We start from the raw sequence: 15,983 nt of genomic DNA, 5'->3' as shown, positions 1-15,983 counted from the left end.
CTGTGGAGGTGTTGCGATGTAGTGTGGGTCGTGGTGACATTACCAGTCCTTTTGAGTGTTTATCCTCCTCTTTCTTCCGTCTCTCCTCCTCCGATACCTTCGTCACGACGATGTACCGCTCCCTCTGCCAAGCATGCAGACACCAGGGATGGGGTCAGAGAAGAGTAGTGATGGTAACGCATGCCCACATTCTATCACTTCTTCACGAACCATTAAAGGCACCAAGAAGAAAATGTAACAGTCTTGCCGCTGCCATTGCAAGTTTACCTTTTCATTTTGCAGGGTCTCAAAGTGTAGACCCGTCGGGAACCTAGGAGAAGATTAAGGGAATGGGGGGGGGGAGAGGTTGGCACCAGAGGATCAAGAGTCACTGGTCATAGCTTAAGGGTCACCGACCTGTAGCCTTATCAGCTGCCAGGTTATGCATAATTCCTGTTATAGAGAATGTGACAAGTTGGACAGTGTAATAAGTTGATTATAAAGACACGTTAATTGTTATAAATGGATAATCATAGCATTTAACCAACATTTTAGTTATTGTAGCTGGGTAGCTCAAGTGAGAGTGCTGAGGTGACACCACCAAGATCAAAGTTTGCCTCCAGGCAGCCGCAGATTTTTAAACTGCATTCTCAAGTGTAGTGAGTAGATGGTCTACACTCAGTCAAAAATGACTGCACAAACAATGCATCACATTAAATGTGATTTAGCACCTGATTTCAGCTCTGAGAATTTAAAAAATCCACTTCACTATCATGCAACAAATATCCCTCTCATATAGCAGAGTGTGCAGAATAGAGGTCAAATGAAGGGATCTCAGAGGTAACTATGCGACATCGGTTTCTGTGGGCCGTTCTCTAACACGAAGGGTCATAATGCCCTGCCAGAGGTCTGAATGGATTCTTATCTAATGATGACAATAGCATAATGGAGATCAAATTTGTAATTAAGACGACCTTCATAGAGTATTTAATTAGTGGTGATGCAAAAGAGGGTTAACCGAGGACCCTGTAAAACCCACGGCACACTGGGATATTACTCCAAAAATCCACTTTGATAAATTGGGGATTTCCGCCACCTAAACAAAAAATAGAACATTATACAAGCAGTGGAGCAAATGACTAAATATATGCTAAACAATCGCAATTCATGTGATACTCACTTGGAATTCATCGTCTGATATACGAGCTTCCGCTGAAACCTGTAATGGAGGAGGGCACCAGCCAGAATAAAAGAGAACTTGAAATAAACATTTTAACACATCAAGGCAGTGACAAATGGGTGTGTGGCAACAATATGGAAGATCCATTCTTCACATTCACGCAATACAAGCCATCAAGCTCCTGCATATGAGCTGATATCTCACAGCTTAATCTACTTGATGAATAACATTTTGGTTGTGTTACATCCTTTGGCTGCTACCCCCATCATTAAATCTTGACCACCGGCCATCATCCCTTCTAGTGATGTTCTACAAAGCCACTTTACTTTTCTTATGTACAATTGTTTAAAGCCCACGCGTTCCACTCTTTGTCAGTGTGAACACATCGTTCTAAAATCATGCTTTCCTAAACAATTTCAACCGAGAAGATGGATTCTGGCTTCGCAATCATTAGAAGGATTTGATAAACCATTTCGGGTCTTAATTGATTGTTCACGCTTACGGTGGCTTTCAGACTGCATCCATTATTTTCGTCTCCCCCCCTCCTCTTTTCCGAACATAGATGGACTCGTCCATCTGAATAACTGCGAAATCGCTCTCCGTGGTGCTAACGTTAAAAAAACGCCACTTTTTTCAAAATTTTCTTGCTGTGGTTTTCACACCTGATGATGATTGCTTGTGTTGCAGTCGAAACGTCGTGAGAATTTTATTGTTTTATATATTTTTATTGTTTTGTTTCCCTTCCACGTGACTTTACCGAAAGAACCAAGAATAGGTTAAACGTGTTAAAGCATCGTCTGTTTTTTTGGGTCTATCGGTAAAGTTACGTAGATAGGTTCAAAGAAAATCACAAAAAACTGAACCTAGCTACGTGACTTTACCGAAAGACCCAAAGAATGATGAATTCCTGCAATCACGAAAGCTCTAAGTCAAGATTCATTCTATGTCTATCTAGATTGGAGGGGACACGATAACTCTTATCAAGATCCAAAATGGACAAAACCCTTTGCACAACATTTTATTGCTATTGGGGGGGGGGGGAAATTACTCTAAGAGTCTCCAACTTGGGACAAATAACCAGCGTTATAAAAGGATTCGCCTTTGTCCTTGCATCAAACCAACCTCAAGACATCATACTCCACATGACATCTCGTCGTGCGGCTTGAAACATAACGTTACCACCAATACTTTCAGGCATAAACACACGACACAAAGCATTACAGAAACATGCACGATTCTTCTTGCTTTAATTTGAAGCTGCACTCAAGGTTTGGCGTGTCAACATGGTCTGGTGTGTCTATGCTCGGACGTGTGTACGTGATGAGTTAACCGACACAAGCATGTGACGAAGCAGGTATGCAATCGTGTGCACTCACGCGTTGCAGGGTGGGAGGTCGAGGGTCGTCTGCTTGGGGTCATTCAGCAGGTTCTCCACTTTACTCCTGCAATAAAGCACAACAACGATGACCACAGGTAACAATTTAGTCACAGTGTCATAAGTGTACTTACCAACACACACACTATTGTTCATTTATACGCACGTGCCCATCTGGTCATGATGTGCTTAAAACGAGGGTTGTTAAACAAGTTCCAAAATCAATAAACATTTCAGAAAGTCATAAACTGAGAGATTTGCCTTTGTTTACCAATAACAAGGTAAAGGAGGAGCCCTAAAATAGCATTATTAATCATGGCACTGCTGGCCAAACGGCCTCCACCAGAGGGGCATTGCATCGACTCTTCAACAATGACCAGACATGTTCAAAGATGTTGATGTACGTACACCACCCACACGTGAGCTGCCAGTCCACTAACTGGTGTACCCATTCATACTGCTGGGTGGACTGAAGCAGGGGGTGATTTAATAATTTTGCCCCATTGCTTCAAATGACACCGGGAGATGGGATCGAAACTGTGGCCTTTAGATTGAGTCCAGTGTGCGAACCATTATACCGTGGCTGCCATCTCTTTCTTCCCAGTAAATATTTAAACATGTTACATTTATTGTAATGGAGTGCTTTTCTATGCGTGTGGAAAACCAGAAACCTTTTACCATTTTGTATGCGATGAGCGGCAATAGAAAAAAGTTAAATTTTAACAACCTTACTTAAAACAAGTCACATGTATGCAGGAAATATGCATTGGCTCACACCGAGATATTCCGCTCAATAAACTAGGCATATACCAATTTACCAGCCTGACTTCACCCACCCCAAAAAAAATATTAAACATATGAAATGTCCCCCTGCATGACAATAAATTAACAATTTCAAAAATAAAAAAATTATTTCCTGCGAGTATGTTACGGTCATTGACGAACAGCAAAACATTTTCACGCATGCTGTCAGTTCAGCACTGGAGCCACATTGGCGATACTCGCAGACGTGAGCTCATCCACATTGGCGAGTTACTCACACCACGTCGGCGATGTACTCCTTCTGGTCGTCGGGCACCACGGCGAGGCCCTTGCTGGAGGCGGGGGATGCAAAGAGGGTGACTCCTGTGCTGCCCGCGCCGCTCTGCCTTGTGCGCTCCTCCACAATCTCGCGAACCTTCTTCTCTCCCTCCTGCGACAGGTATGGGATGCCTGGGGCACGCGCACACGTCCGTCACAACCGACTCCACCTGCTTTCATGTGTGGGAGTGGACACATGCAAGGGAAGGCATGCGCGTACAGATGTGTACCTTAGTATGGGAAATGGTTGGCATGGTGGTTGACGCACTGCACTATAAAACCTGGTGACCTGGGTTCAATAATCTGTTCTGGGTCTCCCCCAGTCAACTCAGCCTTAAATGAGACCCGGGTGCAGTGTATAAACACAAAAGAACTGGGAGGGGGGGGGACAAAGGCAGTTGGGTGTATTGCTGGTCGCAACACCCCTTTGTACTCCTTTCCAGCCTTTAGAAGTGTTCATTAACAGCACTTGCCCCAAGAGTCTATATGTCTATAGGGGCATCTTTGTATGTGTATGTGCATGTGCGTAGGCATATGTATTGTGTGTGCGCTAGTATATGCTTCTGTATGTTTGCATATATCTGGATGCGTATACAGGGTGTGGCAAAACTCAAGAATCATACACTTGTGCAATAGATTTGATCAGATTCTCAAACTGTACACTATTTTCTTGGTCACACTTCTCAATCCATTCACAGACATCTAAATGTCCACAGTGATCTTCACACATCTGGGTCATATTTTCAATATAAAATATAAAGTGTGGTTTTGAAATGCTATGGATCCTGACTTTTACCACACCCTAAATGTGTTTTTACCATGTTAGGAATGTCCTTTTGTGTGCATTTAAGTATACGTTCACATGTGTACGTCTATACCTGTTTATGTATAATTGCATGTTGAACTTCTTTCGCACTGTATGTAGCCAACCGTGCTAATCGGAGGTGCATGTGTATGTGGGAATGCTAGTGTAGCAGTTAGGGTGTTACACTATGAATCCAGCAACCTGATTTCGACTCGCGCTCATGGCCAACACCAGTGACGATTATCCGATATTATTCAGCCTTAAATGAATACGTGGTGTGATGTGCTAACATTGCCACTCTGGTGACAATGGCGGCTGGGCGGGGTGCTGACCACCCACCCCCTCGTGTACCGTACCAGCCTTCATAGGGGATCTTTGTATGTGCGTGCACGCACCTTCCTGGAAGACTTTGTTGAAATCGAAGCCCTGTGCCGCAAGGAAATCAATACTCGAGCTCTGAAAATAAAAACCATAACCGATCCCAAAACTATTACCATAACCACAACCACCAGCAGCACAGTCAAACATGAGCGAGTAGTCACTGTAACAGTAGAAGATTGTGAATCAAACCATCAACTCGCACACATATATATTGAATGTCAAGATCTTTCAAGGATCTGCTTCTCACACAATTAAAAGCAGTATGTTTCCAGCTGGCATAAACGTTCCTGTAAAATAGCAGGCATAACTGCAGAGAGAGGAAGTATCATATGGAGTGAGAGGGAGTTTCCTCAGGCTGCTTCCGTACAGCGTTAAGCAGCCATAATGGGCACTGCCAAAATAGAGCTGGTTATGAGCACACTTTCCAAGTATGGGAACTCCTCCACACTTTCCACCACTGCTCCAATGGGGTTTAGGTTAACATAGATTCGCATACAAATTCTCACCCATACTAAGGACCATATGTCAGAGATCAGTACACTCTCTTACCCACCTGACACACAAACTTGACATCGGGTGAATTCCTGAACAGTGGTCGTGGGAACACATAAAAGTTGAAGGCCTTGATGATGTACCTTGAAGACATAAGAGACACAATACACACATGATAAATAAAGAGCCACAAATTAAAGCCCTCAATGTGGTTCGACTTTATTAGGTGCTCTCCTAGCTGTGCAGTCCATAGTGCTGGTGCCCTGTGAAATAAATTTACCCACTTTTCTAAAGTGCTGTCGTATCGGAAGGTGCAGAGACCAAACTGGAACAGCAAAAAGTCCAAGGAATGCTGCAGATGACAAACAGTGAGCAATTATATCATTACAGCCTTCCAATAGACTGGTGAAAGCTATCAGCTAACATTTTACTGAAAAACATCCAGGTATAACTCCATACTTAATATTATTCCAAATAAAGTCTATTTAAAACATTGGGAACAAGCACTTTACAAATGACAGAGAATACGACTCGCAAGCTAAAGGTTAAGGGTTCAAATAATAATAATTAAAATTTACAAATCACCCTGATACAGTCTCTTACTATTTTATAAGAATTCGACAGAGGTTACTTTCGATAAATTGGTCCTGCCATAGGAAAGTAAAATTTACACCAGTAGCTGCAAACATGAGCCAGTCAGGTTAATCACAAGTAAAGTCAGTTATCTGGTGCTTACTTTGCGCAGTTTGTTGAAGCGGTCGGATGGGGTGTCCAGTCCATTGCTCAAAGTCCCAATAGATGGTCCGTCACTAATGCCTGGCCGAGAACACAAGACACCACACACAACAGGTCAAATACCATCTATGCCGCCAAAACAAAGATCCTTCTTCATATATTCTTCATATATTCTATCTACGTGGCTTTACCGAAAGACCCAAAGAATATGAATTCCTGCAGTCACGAAAGCTTTAAGTCAAGATCCTTCATATAGCCTTTAACCGACTGTTGGGGGTAACTATTATTAATGAACACCTCTAAATGCCAGCACGATGTTGGAGTAAATGGTGTGGCCAATACCGTGCCAGGCTGCCTTTAGCTCCCAGTGCTCATCTTAACACATTGCACCATGCTCATTAAAGGATAAGTGGACCAAGGGGAGATTTCAGACCACTTCAGATATCACTTTCATTGATGTTGTGGCTGTGAAGCGAAACACAGGCCGCTGGGTTCGTAACAGTGCGCAATTAACTACGCAATCACTACCCACATACACAGACAACCGCTACACACACAAACACACACGGTAACATACTATATATCCAAACATTTTATAGGCTTACATTCCAACAACACACATTCAGCGTGTCCTTGAAATACCAGGCTAATTTATGAGTGGGGGCAGAGGTATGTCAATATTCTTAACAAAATCCATGAACACCATATTTATCCTATTTACATCTTGTAATTCTATTCATACCGATTTGTTTTTTTTTATTTTGGAACATTAAAAACAGAGAGATATAAAAAAAACACCACTGACAACAATCCTAGAACGCACAACCCAATGCTAGAGCAATTCTTACACAGCACAATACTAAACTGAGACTGATGGTGCATGACGATTCGATTCAGAAGGAAGACGCAGCTTACAGTAAATCAGCGTTGCTTTTTAGGGTGTTAAAAAGTTAGCCCGGAGAGTGTGATTTAAATGTGGGACACGGTATATATCCGCCCATGTAATTGTGGACACTATTTACAATGAGCCAAATATCACACACAGCCACAAACCATACACATTAAAATAGTACATCTTCAGCCACACAGCAATGTACAACTACAAATAGTCAAATACCACACACAACATAGAACACATACGCAAACAAGAAGCACAAAAACGAGTAACACAACTGTGTCAGGAGCAATGTGGTTAATAGGAAACTATGGTGCTGAACCTTTGTGTTGTGTTTTGGGTGATTGTTACCTGTGAATTCTCCATCAAGTGCCAAAAAGTCGGCCTCGTTGATGGCCTCGCGCACAACGCTCAGCGTCGCCCTGAAGTCTGGGAATGACAGCAGCAGCAGAGATGATGGGTCGAAACGAGTGGCGTCCGACGCAGGGACACATGCACCACAATCTCTGCGCGCACCAATGCAGAGGGAAGGTGCCTGCTAGTGCAAGACACTACTGTGGTTAAATGACCACCGCTAGCTCAAAAACTTGGGTAAGAAACACATTTCAACTTGCCCTAAAAGATTACTGAGAGGTAGCTGGGTGGCTAAGAGGACAGAGCACCGAGCTGGCACTGCCAAGAACCTGAGTTCGAATTCAAGCAGCCGCCTGTAAAATATCAGTGTGACTGTTATATGATGAACGCTGGTCTCATGGCAGAGGTGGGAAAATGTGGTACTGTACTGTGTGAACTGTGACTTGAAGAGATCTCAGAGTTAGTTGTTTGATCCACTACGATGCCAATAGCAAAATTTGGATAACAGAAAAAAAGTGACAAGACGCACCACCTACAAAAAATGAATTTCTCGGCAAAGTGTACAGTCTGCCATCCAGTCTGCTGTTTATAGAGCCCCTAAATCCACTTTTGTGTGAATGCGTCCTATATGAGCATCCTTAAGCTCTGGTTTGCTGCGTGTTCTGAGTCCTCGTGTGACCATCAATGGGGGGGGGGGGGCAGGGGAGAGATGCCAGAAGAATCCACACTTACTCTTCCTCGTCACCTCCATGGCGCGGTCTGTGTCCCGCTCTCTATCTCACCTCCAACCTGGGGTCCAGCGAGCCTGGGGGAAGAAAAGGAAAGGGAGTAAAGGGTCGAGAGGGGCAGGGCCATGCAGGGGTCACGCACGGGTCACACACGCACACATGCGAACGAGCGCAGGCCCGCGTCTACCCATGGTGATGGGTGGAAGACTTATGAAGAGAGAATATTTGGCAGGCGGTGGTGGGGGCATCGCGATTGCGCAACTTTCAATTCTCCATTCAACTTCTCGGTTATAAAATTGACGCGCTTCAAAGGCGCAATGGAGCGGCGTTCAATTGTCAGTTAAAGTGCCCCTAAACCAGCGGTGGAAATTCCACTTTAGCATGGCGGGCATGAGTTCACCTTCGAATAATCACCGTTGCTTTACCCACAACAAAGTGCCGTAGTAAATGTTATTCGTTTGGGTATTCACGCATGCGTTACGTTGAGTTGGCGGCACTTGTGTAGGCTTCCCCGGGTCGCTCTTGTAAAAGGGTAACGCGCAATTAAAGCCACTTCACTGCGTTTAAAGCTACCACACCGCTTAACCCGTGCAAGAGCTGCGACACGATCGCCAAACGTGGACTAAGCCCTTAAACTCGGGAGAGGAGGAGGGTGGGTGACAAGACGCTCTCGGAAAGTAATGCAATGAAAGTTATTCAAATTTAAGTTGTTGCAATCTGGTCAAACGAAAACACCGGATTATAAGAGGCAACCCAATATATTCCTTTTTTATATATACTGAGTGGGGGTGGAAGCGTCTTATAATCCGAAGAATACGGCACGCAAAGCACTGTTTTGATAACGTTGAAGTGCTTTAAGAATAATAATAACACTCATGGGCACCCAACAGTTTAAAGTTTCGCTCCCTCATCATCTCTAACAATGCACGCTTTTGCCTTTGCCGGGAATTAATTTCTACCCCCCCCCCCGCCCGTTATTTACAACTGTATTCGAAAGTATCTTACGGGTAGTACTGCTCGTAAATAAAAAAAACACGAACAAATCCTGTTAAAATTGAACGAATTACAGGCGGGCCGAAAGCGAACGGTGTTAGAAGAAGGCGGCGCGCCGAGAGACGACTTGAGCACAACTCGTGGCGATGGTGGGTAGGAAAACCCCCGCACGGCACCGGGCACCAGCAGCAGGCCCTCCCGTGTAACTTACCCACGAACACTTTATTGGCCGCGTGTAACAAAAGCAAAGATGGGCGAGAACTCGCTCGGGTCAGTGAACAACCGAACGAAACGCGTTTAAACGCGACGCTAGGCCGAAGACAAACGAGGCCTATAAAATAATAATATTAAACTAGAAGGCCCGCCGGCCCTCGCAACTCGTACGACCGTCGCCGCCGCCGTCGCCACAGCGACTCACATCAACGCTCCGTCGCGTCTGAGAAGAGGGAAACGAAGACGAAATTAAAATAAACAATTGCTTTGCAGATTTAACGACTGAAATATAACCCCGGTCTCGGCTGCTGAGGGAGAGTGGAGGGGGTTGCTCAGGACGTGGCGTGGCGGCAACAAGGCCCCGGGGCTGAGGGGGGGGGGCGGAGGGCGCGGTCACGTGGGGCAATTTGAAGCCTCCGCCGCCATCTTGATAGAGGGGGCGGGCTTGGGGGGGGGGGTGGAGAAATTTCGATTTGAAGTTTTCGTGACTTCAGGGAGCCATGTACCCTTCGGTTCTTTCGGTAAAGTGACACGTAGGTAGGAAATACATTAGATTAAATCACGACGTTTCGGGCGCACACACAAGCGTCCGTCATCAGGTGGGGCAATTGCTGTGGTTGTCCCACCTGATGACGGACGCTTGTGTGTTGCGCCCGAAACGTCGTGATTTAATTTATTTTGTTTTATACCTACGTGACTTTACCGAAAGAACCAAAGAGTATGTATGGGGGGGGGGGAGAAGTTAAAGCGGTGAATGAACGTGCACACCTGTCAACTCCTTTATTATCGCTGCCTACCTTATACATACATTTCAACTCCTTATCAGACCAATTCAGACCTTATTGGCCACTCCGTGCCCTTATAAATCTCAACGATCATCCTACAAAGCCCCATCACATGGGAGAAACACAAATAAATATACATTTAAAATTGCCCGTATTGAAACGGCTGTATGCCGTATGGACCTGGAAACTCCCTGTAAATAAATAACGCGGGTAACCCATATGGGTTGACAGGTATGAAAGTGCGAATATTAATACGATACAGGGTTGTCATAATACAGTAACCAAATTTTGATTTAAAGAATTTGTGACTGCAGGGATTCATATTCTTGGTTCTTTCGGTAAAGTCACGTAAAAGGGAAACAGTACAATAATAAAAATATAAAACAATAAAATTCTCACGACGTTTCGACTGCAACACAAGCAATCATCATCAGGTGTGAAAACCACAGCAAGAAAATTTGACCTAAAACACGGTAGGACCAACACCTCGGCCGTGGCAGATCACTGTTATAATTCAGTAGGCTCACATGACATTGACGTCTCCAAGACAGAGGTTCTCTGCAAGCTATTTGGCTACCATGAAAGATTCATTCATGAGGCTATCCACATATACAGAGACAATGTCAATCGAGAAGATGGATTCTGGCTTATCAATCATTGGAAGGATGTGATAAACCATTTCGGGTCTTAATTGATTGTTCACGCTTACGGTGGCTTTCAGACCGCATCCATTATTTTCGTCTCCCCCCTTCTCTTTTCCGAACATAGATGGACTCGTCCATCTGAATAACTGCCAAATCGCTCTCCGTGGTGCTAACGTTAAAAAACCGCAACTTTTTTCAAATTTTCTTGCTGTGGTTTTCACACCTGATGATGATTGCTTATGTTGCAGTCGAAACGTCGTGATAATTTTATTGTTTTATATTTTTATTATTTTATTGTTTCCCTTCTACGTGACTTTACCGAAAGAACCAAGAATATGAATACAGCACCCGTTTATTTGACTGAAATCTAAGCAATTAAGGGTGAATTGTTGGATATCATCATAGGTGTCTATTAGTAGCGCTCAAGCATTGGATTCTCAGCGATCACGTTGTCAATATCTCCACATTGTGGAACACGTTGTTGCAGCGTCTGTGTGGGTTAATTTGTGTAACTGAAACCCCCACCCCTATACGATATCGTAAATCTTGCAGATCTCTTAACTGGCGTTTGATACACCTGCAGTGTTGCAGATTCTAGAGACGGATCTTGGATGCAACACTTGTTTATTTATAACACACACAGTAACGGCCAGCTATACAGCCTAGGAATACAGCCTACTGCTAGCGTGCCTGACACCGGCTACGCTCTCAGGTCCTCCGGCTATGAGTTACCTAGGGGAGGCTACCTGACCCGACCTAGCCAGGGAGCGGGTCACAACCACTGGCCCGCTCGGACCCGGCCCTGATAAGGACGTTGGGCCGGGGGTTCCCAGGATCTCACCGCTGAGCCGCACAGAGTCCCGGCCCTGACAAGGGCAGCGGGACTAGGGGGTCTCAGGGTCCTAGCTGGCTTGCTCCTTCTTCTCTCTTCTTCAACTGGCCTCGAACCTCTGGAGAGGTCCGTTTATATACACCTTCCCCACCAAGAGGCGGGGCTGCGTGGGATCCTGGAACACCCCACAGCCCCCTCCTGCTCCGGGGCTAGGAATGCTGCGACTGCCCTTGCTGGACTGTGTCTGCCCCTGCGGGTAAATATACGCAGTCCATTTACGTCGCTACACATTACCATTTACACCCCTCCACACCTCTGACTTGATAGAGCCGCGTGCAAAAGGCATTAAATTCGGAGATGGATCTGTCCAAGGCCGGGTCCAATCCAACGATTTGGAAAATGTTCATTGAGCTATTCCCGAACGATGTTTGCTTAATGACAAGGAGCCCCATCTCATTGAAAGTGTTATTACCATCACACGTTCTTGTACATCCATAGTCATAGGGTCCTGTAAAGAAACATATATACCGTTAGTTCAATAAAAATCGGGACTTGATGGACACCCTGTTTATATTTAAATAAGAATGTATATTTGAGACTGACAGAAAATATATTGGCATTCGAAAGGCATTGCTGCAGAAGGAATCTGATTTTTTTTACTCGACCGAAAGAGTGACCAACGTAGAAGTGAGAAAAAAGGTTGCACATAGACGACCTCTGATGTAGGCAGTGATGAGTAGGCCTCGGCAAGGTAAGGTAAAAGGTAAAAACAACGAACCTACCTTTACCTTAGCTTTTACCTTACCACAATACAATCACTATACCCTACCTTTAACCCTTCAGCAGGTAAGGTAAAAGGTTAAAAGCAACGAGCCTACCTTTACCCTACCTTTTACCTTACCATAATACAATCACTCTACCCTACCTTTTACCCTTCAGCAGGTAAGCTAAAAGGTTAAAAGCAACGAGCCTACCTTTACCCTACCTTTTACCTTACCATAATACAATCACTCTACCCTACCTTTTACCCTTCAGCAGGTAAGGTAAAAGGTTAAAAGCAACGAGCCTACCTTTACCCTACCTTTTACGCTTACCCCATACAAATTACCCGATTACAGGGTAATTACTGGGGTACTACACATGAACAAGGTTTATAACAGGTAAATGCTAAGTAGAGCGCTTTTATCATATAGAATACTTTCGATGATTCCAATTGTACACGCTTTCTTTTAACTCACTCTGTCTGTTGTTGTCGTTGTATCCTCAAATCTTGTAACTCAATTTTAACCCACTTCCCAATGTGGTATCGACTGCACACTTGGTATACTTATGTCATACTGATGACAATACTATATTCTATCATTAAAAATAAAAAATAAATATTTTTAAACATTCTTTTTTATGTTATGTTTCGGCTTGGGTCTAATTGTCCACTGTCAACTGACGTTGGCTGTAATTGGTCCACGGTCCCCTTACGTTATGGCAAGCTTCGCGGTCACTTCCTGGAGTCGTGGAGTTCTGCCATTACTCGAACATTCATAAAAGCGTGTTTTTAAAAGTTTTAAAAAATATTATTTATTAAATGGAGGCCACGGACTGCGCCGCGGAGCTTTTAGCAGTAAACAAGGCACCGTATTTACCGGGTAATTCTTCCGCGCTACCTTTACCCTACCCTTTACCTTACCCCTTGGCATGTCGACACCTTTACCGTTTACCTTTACCCTTTTACCCGGTAAAAAGGGTAAATTACCTTACCTTGCCGAGGCCTAGTGATGAGAATTAAACTGGCACCAAGTGGACACGTGCTGGACGGACAACAGGACAATTAAAAAAGGTTTTGTACGGAATAACGGAAGGGGCCCGTAAAGAAAAGAAGACATAATCGAGAATAGTTTGACGTCGACGTAAGAGATCGGTGCCAGAAAGATGCGGCACGACTTGAGCATATTGGCACAAGACAGAGAGGAAAGTGGAAACAAATGACGACACGTGCAGTGGACACAGACGGGCTATCTGCCCATGGATCGTGATGAAGATGATGATGATGATACAGTATTTCATATATTTTTCAATTTAAAACGGGGTTGTTGTTGAGGAACGCGTTGTGGTTTTGTGCTGTTTGCACAGTCAACGCTGTATCACGGAATAATTGACTTCGTCTCGGATAATAACCCTGTCCCGTTGTAATATGGCGCAACACAACTCAGTTGATTGTTTCGTTGCAGAGCCAGACGGAGATTCCCAAGGAAGTGAAGGGGCTGAGGTAAACCGTGCCCCATTTGTGAGCACGTGCAATTCAATGACTGTATAAAGGCGCATGAAGCTGTAAACATAAAGCATACTAATTGCTTACGTGTTAACTTTAAACGTAGGGTTTCCTCGCCAAATACGCTGTTGATCCACATGTGTTTTCTTGTGGTTCGGCCACGCGGTAGTTTTATGCCAAAATTATTGTCATTAACCCTGAACTACCACCCTCCTTACAAGCGTCACGTTTTTACAGGTATTATTATTATCATTTACACGTGGCCAATCTATTGATCACATTCTGACCAATATAAAACTCTTCACTGGTGGTTTAAGACTTGGCCATGACTACACTTAACACCAACGTACGACGTTTATGTGTTCATGATAGGCAAAGGGAAATCGTTTTTTTTGTAAAATGTCAATAAAGCATTGATTGATTTATTGTCAATACAGTACAATACATACTTTTCGCTGGGTGACGAGATGTGTGGTAAGGTGGCTCAGTGGATGGGTGGTTTGGAAGGCGATAAGTTGACAATATGACTCGCTGACTATAAAGGTGTCTCAGTGACTGGGTGGTTAGGCAGATGACTAGGTGATTGGGTGACTAGCTGAGTGGCCGGGTGGTTAGGCAAGTGACAAGCTGACTAGGTGACTGACTAGGTCGATAATGGCTGGTTGGTTAAGCTGGTGACTAGGTAACCGGCTGACTAGCTCAATGGCTAAGTGGCTTGGTAGTTAGTAATTAAAACTCAGTTTATTATAGTGCCATTCACACAAGGCCTCACAGCCCTTTACAACAGGTTCTCAGTAAAAATCCTTAACATTACAACCAAGAGGCAAACACCCCTACACAGACGGATACGCAAGATAAAATAAATGACGAGCCCTAAAAATATTCACTGACAGAGTGTCCCTAACAGTCTGGGACAAGGCATTCCACAAACAAGGTGCCTGACTACTGAACGCTCTTTCACCCACTGAATGCAGATTTGTCCGAGGTACACCCAGATTTTGTTGATCGAAGTTGCCGTACAGGGGCAAACGGTTTCAGCAGATCGCTGAGATATAATGGAGCTAACCCCTTCAGGGCCTTGAAAGTCAATACAAGAACTTTAAATTCGATCCTGTATTTTACTGAAAGCCAATGCAGGGAACAGAGAATACGTGTGATGTGCTCACATTTGCTCACTCCACACAAACCCTGGGCACCAGAGTATTGGACAAGCTGTAACCGATTTAAAACATTCCCTGTTGTACCACTAAACAAGGCATTGCAGTAATACATTCTTGATAAAAAAAAGGAATCGCATTGAGAGAATTGATCGAATGCGTGAAATATTTCGCAGGTGAAAGAAGGAAGCCTTAGATCGCTTGCATAACACTCAAAAGTCAAGGTGTGGTTTAAAAAAAAGATCCCAAGGTTCCGGACCTTAGCTTAGGTAGATGACTAGCTGACAAGGCGACTGACTAGCGGAGTGGCTGGATATCTGGCTGTGCGATCCTGCGTGGTTTCAGAGTTCGCTGAGCTCACCACCGCACCATGTGGCTCTTGTAACTCCCAGGTCCCATCACGCCACCTTGGGGGTCCCGGGAGGATGCGTGCCCTTGTCTCCAGTGCGTGGGGAGGCCACCCCATAGGGGCTCAGCTCCCCTCTCCCGCGTGGAACCGAATTAAGAATCTTCATTTCGACTGGAGGAATCAAATGAGCTATGAAGCTCTTTTTCACACATGTCCAGCAGGGGCGGGTCAGCAAGTTACAACAATAAACAATACAAAAAACATAGAAGTGCATAATAGAGACAAAGTTAAGCAAGTCCCTAAATATTGATGAAAATGAATTTAAAAAAACGTTATGAGTCCGATTTTATACACTTTATGCAAGCTTGAGCAAGGCAGCAAAACAACCACAAAACAGTCCCAGACCACAACAACACATCACACGGTACCTCAATAAAATGGCACATTAAAATTCAACTATGGATACGCAGGTAAGGATCAAAGTTACGAATCACATTTGCAAATGTGGCTGTATCCAGCACCAACCTTCTACATCAGGATAATGCCACGACCTACCCCCCGTTTCTATCACGGGCTCCGCTGGTCTACGGTTTAAAGCAAACAGAGCGGGATAAAAGCGCTCAAGAACAAATAATCAGACATCACTCGACACCTCGTAACGTACACGACCCCAAAAAACAAGTGGCATGGATGGTGCATAAAAGCTTTCACCACCAGCTCTGTTTACTCAATAAAACACA

At 44.4% G+C, this 15,983-nt stretch overlaps 1 protein-coding gene across 2 annotated transcripts in view; it reads right to left on the bottom strand.

The window, feature by feature from the left end:
- The window catches only part of PARN (poly(A)-specific ribonuclease), a 30,272-nt gene extending 20,672 nt beyond the window's left edge, over positions 1 to 9,600 (bottom strand). The window contains exons 1-12 of one of the 2 annotated variants that reach the window (XM_032973192.2): positions 9,416 to 9,600; positions 8,009 to 8,081; positions 7,274 to 7,351; positions 6,029 to 6,108; positions 5,577 to 5,644; positions 5,354 to 5,435; positions 4,815 to 4,875; positions 3,575 to 3,746; positions 2,536 to 2,601; positions 1,160 to 1,198; positions 268 to 310; positions 44 to 124 (exon numbers count right to left, since the gene is read on the bottom strand). In XM_032973192.2, coding sequence (XP_032829083.1) covers positions 44 to 124; positions 268 to 310; positions 1,160 to 1,198; positions 2,536 to 2,601; positions 3,575 to 3,746; positions 4,815 to 4,875; positions 5,354 to 5,435; positions 5,577 to 5,644; positions 6,029 to 6,108; positions 7,274 to 7,351; positions 8,009 to 8,027 — 789 coding nt within the window. In that variant the 5' untranslated portion in view covers positions 8,028 to 8,081; positions 9,416 to 9,600. Of the gene's footprint in view, positions 1 to 43; positions 125 to 267; positions 311 to 1,159; positions 1,199 to 2,535; positions 2,602 to 3,574; positions 3,747 to 4,814; positions 4,876 to 5,353; positions 5,436 to 5,576; positions 5,645 to 6,028; positions 6,109 to 7,273; positions 7,352 to 8,008; positions 8,082 to 9,208; positions 9,377 to 9,415 lie in introns of those variants that run through there. The other variant, XM_032973201.2, reaches the window with a different exon arrangement.
- Positions 9,601 to 15,983: the final 6,383 nt, after the last annotated feature.

This window comes from Petromyzon marinus, chromosome 3, assembly GCF_048934315.1.
Source record: "Petromyzon marinus isolate PM22_M1 ecotype Great Lakes invasive population chromosome 3, UKy_Petmar_22M1.pri1.0, whole genome shotgun sequence".
NCBI lineage: Eukaryota > Metazoa > Chordata > Hyperoartia > Petromyzontiformes > Petromyzontidae > Petromyzon > Petromyzon marinus.
This window is presented reverse-complemented; position numbering and strand designations above follow the sequence as displayed.